The sequence below is a fragment of the Scleropages formosus genome, chromosome 14, assembly GCF_900964775.1.
Source record: "Scleropages formosus chromosome 14, fSclFor1.1, whole genome shotgun sequence".
Taxonomy (NCBI): domain Eukaryota; kingdom Metazoa; phylum Chordata; class Actinopteri; order Osteoglossiformes; family Osteoglossidae; genus Scleropages; species Scleropages formosus.
The window spans coordinates 17,748,998-17,757,194 of NC_041819.1; the positions used below are offsets into that span (position 1 = coordinate 17,748,998).

Below are 8,197 nucleotides of genomic sequence, written 5' to 3' on the forward strand. Positions count from 1 at the left end.
TCAGATTCAAGTTACTTTTATAGCTTACTTACCTGAAGCCAGTGCACATTCTGACATCATTCCTCTTTGACTACTGCCTTCATTGTGAATCATGCAATGTGATTTTCTCATACTTACTGAGTAATTTCATCTATCTGAACATAACATTTTTACCTGTTATAAGACTGAATAGTAGATTCTTCTCTGGAAATTGGCCAGAAGTTTAATCACCCTCAGTTCATTTTCTAAAAATCTGCAATGTGTTAACACTCAGACACAAAATTGAAAGCAAGAGCATGAGTTCTAATGCTCCTCAGTGAGTTTCCTCCTTTTATGTATATCTTACTCCTGTGTCACAGCCCTTTGCACATGAAAGTAAATGAGAAACTTCTTTAAATATAGCAACTTGGATTTCATAGATGACACAGCGAGCATTGATGTTATTGAGAGAATTCCTGCTGCCGTCATAAACAAGGAGGTTGAGTGTCGGCTAGAAGATCTTCAAGGCCATCTGTCATCCACTAACACAGCTCATCATTAGTTCCTAAATCATTAAGGCAACTATGAAAATAATAAATTATGCATCAAAAATTGAAGTGGAGAAACTACAGCTGTAGATTTCTCTGCTGGCATGAAACAAAAAACCACTGAATAAACTCACTTGATCCTGAAAATGTTTGGATAAACAAGTTTTAAAAGTGAAAACCAACACACACTTACGAACAAAAGTTGCATACAACAATTACTAAAGAACTTCAAAGTATTTGATTGGAAAAATACTTCAGTGATGTACTGAAATAGGGAAAAACACTGTTTAAAAAATGCCCCCATTACTTCCACCCCAGTGAACTGGCAACTGTGCCCGTATTGATAATAGTGTTTTCAGCCACTCTGTGCTTCCATGGAAACTATTCAGTGCTTTTCCATTAAAATGCCAACAGGAAATCATGGTGTTCTTGGGCATTCCATGGCAAGTGTTCCATCTGCGGTAAACAAAATACTAGCTTATTCAGCCATAAGAGACGTTTTACAAGGCCTGCGTCGAACAGCTATACTTTGCACTGACATAGAATTTTGGCAATATGCACAAAACCAGATGTTATTTTATCGCAGATGATTCATTTACCATGGAAATTCATTCCACATTTTAGACTGTATAAGCCAAACAACTTAAAGTTGTGACAGAATAATCAATGGTCATACAATTAAATTACAGACTTTTATATCATTCCAGATTTACATTTTTCATTTGACATGAAATGACTGGTTAAACAAGTCATGTATTATGAAGACATTGAACAGTCATACTGCATTTAATTTCACCTCAAAAAAGGTCAATGCATTTTATTCATTTAGAAATGCAGTCTCAGAATATTCTGTTTAATGCTTAATCCAATTAACAATAATATTTATCTACTTTAAATTAACGTGGACAAGTTGCCTTCTTGTAGTTATTCACGTTTGAACATACTTCATGACAAACTATGTTCCTTCAAACTTTGTTAAACTGCTGGGAAGCATTCTGCTGTCGTGAATAGATGATATGTTGTGAAGTGGAGGAGGTCACACAGGCCAGATGGAAGCACAGAACAAGAAAGTTTCAACAAAAATATTCTTTTATTAAACTAAAGTAAAGCTTGAAATGTGTTTAAACGAGATCAATTAAAAATTTCATATGAAAACCAAACACCATACCCAGATTAACCAACAAATACAAATTAAACTGCACAGCAATACACCAATGGCCATTATTAACCCATCATAATCTCTAGTCTTTCTTGAACTAGACAAGCTGCCTTATATAAAAATCTTCATTGCCTGATTACAAGCAGCTGGTCATCATCATCTGTAAGAAATGGCAGTGCGCAGGCATTGGGAGCCATCAGTCATTGTAGTTCCATCCCATGCCATTGTTCCTTCTGCCAAAAGCTCACACAAGATAAAATTATTTGTGGGAAAATCTCACTCCAGACCTAATTTTTTATATGTACAACTAAATCAGATGTATGTTTGTATACACTTTAAGTACTCAAAAAACAGGGAACAACCATTTTATTTACTGAGGATGCCTAATTTAACATTTTTGGGGCTGGTTTTATCCTAACAGTGCCACAGAACTCAGCCGCAAGAATGATCTGTTGTAGAGTAAGACTGCAGCATACTGTGTTGTAACAAACATGTTACCATATGGGATATGATCAGTTTTTATATTTTTCTCATACAAGTAGTCCTCGAGTTATGACATTTGCAACTTATGACCATCTGATGGGAATTAACTTTACTATATTTTTTTTCAAGTGCTGACATTTTATCAAAATGTCTAACAACAGTGGCTCTATTTTTTTTTTTTTTTTACAATAACATGAGCTACCTGCAAGGCACTCATATTTTTTATTGCTTGGGTCTCAGTCAGCGTCTGAGTGTCTAGCATCGATTGCATTGTAATTCCCTCAAATTACATCTTATTTATAATAGCTAGGAAAAAAGTACGTTTCTGAAAAAAAAAGGCAAAAAAGCGGGAAATTATATCGCAAAGAATAGTACAGAATGAAAATATTATTTTAATATTTTTCTGTATTTACTTTGTTCTATATTAATATCATTTTAATAGAGAAAATGTGTGAAATTACTGCAAAAAATGTCATTTCATCAAGTCATATTACACTAGGGGCATTCTTTAGTGTCAATTATTTACATTTCCTTAGGGTTTCTATAGTACAGAAAAAAAGGGGATTTTCACTAATGACCAAGTCAATTTACAACAGGATTATCAGAATGCAATGTACTGTAAGTCGAGGACCACTTGTGTTCAGGCAGATGTATTAAATTCTCAGTGCTGAGAACAAGCATGTTGGTGCATTATGGAAAGGACTGAAAAATCACTGTTAAAAGAAGGAGAGACATAGCATTCTGATTGTGGTTTTTATGATTATAAGTCAACTTTACTGTTATGATTGTGAATTAAATGATGCCTGACTCATATAATAACGAATCCTGACAGATTAAAGCCATATGCTTTTGTCAGTAATAACTTTAAATAAGAAAATAAAGGAATAAACTATCATAAAAGTGTTTCACTTTTTAACCAGGCAGTCAACATGCAAGCATTATGGTCAATGTTTACATTTATTTATTTAGCAAAAGCATTCCTCCAAACCAACTTCCAATGAACTCTATGTAGTGTCATCAGCCCACACACCTTATTCACCAAGGTGACTTATACTGCTAGATACACTACTTACAATGGGTCACTCATCCATATGTCAGCAGTACACACTCTCTCTGTTACTGACACACTATGGGGAACCTGAACAGTATGTCTTTGGACTGTGGGCGGAAACCCACACAGACAAGGGGAGAACATGCAAACTCCACACAGACTGAGTAGGGATCAAACCCATATCCTCTCACACCATGCAGGCACTGTAAGACAGCAACACTACTCGCTGTGCCAGTGCCACCCAATGAAATCACTTTGACATAACTCATCAGAACAGCAGTCCCTTTTAATAGCAAAACAAACTTTAAAAGAAGGTTTGGCTGCAAAACAGATTAAAAAAGTAAATTAATAAATACATAGCTTTACAAATAATTAGTGAACCTGGGGCTTTCTTAATAGTCGTTCACATACTAAAAATTGTGAGCGGCAACGTACGTCACAAATTCTCATGACAATATGAAACAAACTTTTGCAGCCAAAAACTGTTACTATGTATTTTAAATACACTAGTACCCAATTTTTGCTGTTAATATATACTTGGAAGTGAGCTTTACTGTAATTTAAAGTTGTACAAAAAAGCTAGACACATTATTGCAGTTATATTTTAATTAAACTTACTGCACTGTGTATTTGTCACATACATCGCTATTAAGATTTTCACAAGTATTTAACTTTTGAAAAGGCACCTTCATATAAAAAGCATGATTATATATATATATATATATATATATATATATATATATAGATAGATATAGATATATGTAATTTATTTAATTTGATATAATGAATAATTCATTAAGAGCCAGTACACTGAAAATACAGGAATAAGCAACATTCAAATACTGTGCATGGGCACTTCTGAAACAAAAAGCAAAATCACAGAATATCATATGTAATTCCGTATACTCCTAACCCTCATACCCTAGGAAAAGCAACCTTGTAAAATTCATGAAGACTGTCCTATTCTTGGTAGCTCAGAAACATTGCTTTTACACACAAGATGAAAGCAATGGCATCTTATGATGTGGTTATTACCATATAATACAAAGCATTTGTCAAATTATTTTTGTATAAATGATAACATGTATTAACATTTACTGTATTTATTTACACCTTTCAAAAGGATCTTGAAGCCTCTTGTGAACTGAGGTATTTATAATGTCTGCAGTTTGGAGTTAGATATACTTATTAGGGTTCTGCCTGAAAAATGCAGTTAATTCGTTCTCAATATATATTTACAAATGGCTCGTGGTGGTGTATTTCTCCAAAACCTCCAGGTAATCCGGCACCGTCCTGTGTTTCCACGGATGTCTGTGATGCTGATTGTTGGTTTGCACTGTGCTTTTCCTAGGCAGTTTGTGCTTATTTAGCCGATCCTGACTATGCAACTGGCGCCGGTTCGACTCATACGTGGGCATGGATAGGGCTTTGGGTAAAGCAAAGTTGTACTTTAGATCCCCTGTGGATGGAAGCTCGTTGTCCCGTTCCGTGATGTTCTGATACAGCAGCTCCGAGTCTCCCCTTCCACTGGGTTCTTTATTATTGAACCCAACTGTGCTAATCGTATAAGCAGCACTTCTTGCTCTCTTGTCCTTTTTATGATCCAGGGTACTGAAGCTCATTTCCTTCAGATTTCTGTAATAAGCCAGCTGGTCATTTTCCTTTTGCAGGTAAATAGGGTTCTGACATATTTGACTTGCAGGTGTGTGTATATAGTTGTACATATGACTATCTGGTTTTTCTATGTTTGTTTCTGTGTTATAGGAACCATATGGAACCTGAAGGGCATTCAGGTCAAACGTGTTGGGATTGGAGGGAAGGTTCTCAACCCCTTTGCGTTTTTTAAGTACAAGTACAAATAAACCTGCACCAAAACAAACTGAGAGAATGAAGACAATCAACAGACCTAGAATCAAAACTGAAAGTGGTACTTCTGGATCCATTTCAGACATAATGTCCGTGGTCACACTTACAGTATATGCTGCTAAAGAGCTTGTACTCACTTTGGGCATTCTGGTTCCCATAACTGAGTTTGTATCTGGACATACCTCATCATTGCGCAGGGACCGCAGAAGTCGCCCGGCCTGTTTAGAAGGGGAGTCACATGTGATTTCATTGACCACAACACTTGTGCTGGACATCTCCATCCAGTTCTTAAGAGCCACAATATCACAGCTGCAGTCCCAGGGGTTTTCCAGAAGGTCAATTTGGATAAAGGGTGAGAGTTGGTCCAGCACACCCCTCACTGGAAGGTGGGAGAAGTGGTTGTTCCTAAGGTTCAGTCTCGTCAGCATCGTCCCTCCAAAGACATCATCAGGCAAAGATCTCAACAAATTGTTGTTGAGGAACAGCAGCTGCAGATTGTGTAAGGAATTAAATGTCTGCGGCGCTATGTCTTTGATAATATTGTACTCCAGGTACAAATACTGCAGGCTATGAAGCCCAGCAAACAAAAATGGAGTTAATTTTTCAATGTAATTGCCATTAAGATACAGTCTGCGTAAATTGGTTAAATTTCTAAAGGCACCATTCTGAATGATGGCTATTCTGTTGTTCCCCAGATGAAGGAGTTCTAAAGAACCGTATTCAATAAAATCGGTGCTATATATGGTCTGCAGATAATTAGAAGTCAGATGCAGTTTCTTTGGATAGGAGGGTTTCGGATGAAGGTCAGATATATTATATATCTTTCTCTCTTGGCAGTTTATGCTCAAACCACTGTCCGGTTTCTGTGGGGTACAGATGCATAATTTTGGGCACACGACTGGCACAGGAGACCTGGTTTGATACACCATTATGGGTCCAAAGACATGCATGTCATTGCTGGATGCTGTCACCCTTGTTGTAGAGCGGTTTCTCATTTTGGGAGGGCGGGATGCCCTTGGAGGTTTGGTTTGCGTCATGCCTGGGTATGATGTTGGAAAGGTGCTCTGATACTGAGAATCAGAGGATGGTTTCATGATACGCTGGTTTGAATCCACAGCATTTTTTCTAGGGCAAAAATCTTGCCTGATCAGTTGGGTGACATCCTTTCCATGAAGTCTGAAGGGCGTCTCGCAGACAATGTCTCCCACAAAGACCGAGATGGTATCCAGCCAGGCTTTCAGCGAGACCAAGTCACAGGTGCAATTCCAAGGGTTCTCCTCCAGCTGGATCTCCATAATGCCACCGATGTGCTCCAACACCCCAGCAAAGGGCAGCGATTTAAACCGGTTCCCTCTCAGATCCAGATGGGTCAGCAACACAAAACGGAACACGTTGTTGGGTAGAGAAGGTAACAAGTTGTCATTAAGTATAAGCACCTTCAATTTATTCAGTTTGCTGAATGCACCGGGTTCTATTGCGCAGATGTAGTTATAATCAGCCTGAAGGTATTCGAGGCTCTCTAAACCAGCAAAAGTTTCTTCCTTGATGATTTCCAAGTTGTTGTTGTTGAGATGGAGACGTTTTAGATACTTCAGGCCATTGAAAGCCCCCGTTTTAATCTCCTGCAAGCCGTTGTTGCCCAGATGGAGGCTCGTGACATTGATATAATTCACAAAGTCGTTGGGGTTCAGTTTGGACAGAAAGTTCCCATTCAGGAAGAGCTGGCAGATTTTATTCGGCGGCGGCTGGTACTGGCTCACCGTGGTGAAGCCCTTGTTCTCGCAGTTTATGTTCAGTATGTTCTCCCGTTCCTCGCAGAAGCAGCGGTTCTTGCAGAGGTCCTTCGAAGTTTTCCGACTCTCCGTCTTCGAGAGCAAACCGATCGCGGTGAAAACGCCGAGCAGCAGCACACCGTTGAGCATTTTTACTGGAGTTGCGGTCAAGTATCCGGCGTTCGCGGTGTTGGGCTCAAATTAAAGCTGCGAACTCGGGCGCAACATCCCGAAAAGGCGCAGCATCCGCGCCGACAGCGAGAACATCTCAGAGACGCGCAAGTTTTATATCCAGCAGCGCGGATGAATGCAGATCAGATGTCACCGTTAATTCTTCCGGCTTCTCAACAAGCTTTTATCGTCTTGTCTGTGTTCTGAAAAGAAGCGGACCGGTGAGATGAGGAGGCGCCTTTCAGAAACACAGACACAGGCTGAGGAACGGGAGCGGGGTACTCACACACCGACCGCATGAGTTTTGGAGTCTGTCTCTGCTGGTCCGCCCGTTTTCCATCCTGAGCGAGAGTGAGGTGAGGTGAGGTGAGGTGAGCCACCGAGCCGTCCCGACAGCTTCTCGGGATGTCAGGAGAAAGGAAGGAGCGCAGATGAAGGAAGGGACTTGGAGAAGCCGGCATCAGCTGCGCTCCTCACCACCAGCTGCTCCTTTCTTGCGCGCTTCTGCTTCTGCATCTTCCCGTCGCGTTCCTCCCACAGCCCTCAACGGGGAGTCCAACGTCACCGGGAACGACACACAAGCCCCCTTTTTTGGAGGAGCCCCCTTTTTACATCATCCTCGTTAAAGCTTTAAAAAGCACGCTGCCATTTACAGAGCCTTGGGAAGCGAGTGGAATCCATCCTAAGGGTGGCGCACGCATAAAGAGCGCCCGCGGGACTCGAACTGGTGAAAGTCAGTTTAATTTTTTTGTATCTTTTCATCACTGAATAGAAGCTAATAACCCCCACCTTCATTTTTCACAGGGGAGGCGGATTCAGGCAAACCTAATTTGCGTCTTTCACAATACTTGCGAGAACTAAGTTTATATTATTCTGTATGAGTATGATTGGGAGTGATTACGATTACTATTACGAAAAAAAAAAAAAAAAAACTCATTTGAAAAGTGACCTGTAAACCTCATGATACTATTCCACGCAAGAAATTAGCACCCACCCAAGCATCTTCCTATATACCTTCCAAACCCTACTGTACCGGAATGCTTTTATCTCACCCCATGGGCACAAAAATATGCACACATGCAGAATGGTAACACACTTGAAAGAGACAGGTTCTGTTAACAGCCGCCATACAAAATAAACCAATACTCGGACAAATATTAAATGGATCCACTTGTAAAAACAGAGTCAC

General features: G+C 39.7%; 1 protein-coding gene across 2 annotated transcripts; it reads right to left on the reverse strand.

Annotated features, from left to right (window-relative positions):
* Nucleotides 1-4,006: 4,006 nt before the first annotated feature.
* Nucleotides 4,007-7,682, reverse strand: LOC108930993 (SLIT and NTRK-like protein 2). 2 transcript variants are annotated; one of them, XM_018746532.2, is made up of 2 exons: nucleotides 7,303-7,682; nucleotides 4,007-7,211 (listed from the first exon to the last, which is right to left on the reverse strand). In XM_018746532.2, exon 2 carries the CDS (start codon nucleotides 6,985-6,987, stop codon nucleotides 4,435-4,437), a length of 2,553 nt encoding a protein of 850 aa, XP_018602048.2. In that variant the 5' UTR covers nucleotides 6,988-7,211; nucleotides 7,303-7,682; the 3' UTR covers nucleotides 4,007-4,434. The 2 variants fall into 2 exon arrangements, with proteins under 2 accessions (XP_018602048.2, XP_018602047.2); XM_018746531.2 differs by having other exon boundaries at nucleotides 7,295-7,682.
* Nucleotides 7,683-8,197: the final 515 nt, after the last annotated feature.

What these genes read in the sequence shown, in the direction of transcription:
- LOC108930993 (XM_018746532.2), bottom strand. Translation starts at nt 6,987, where the DNA reads ATGCTCAACGGTGTGCTGCTGCTCGGCGTTTTCACCGCGATCGGTTTG.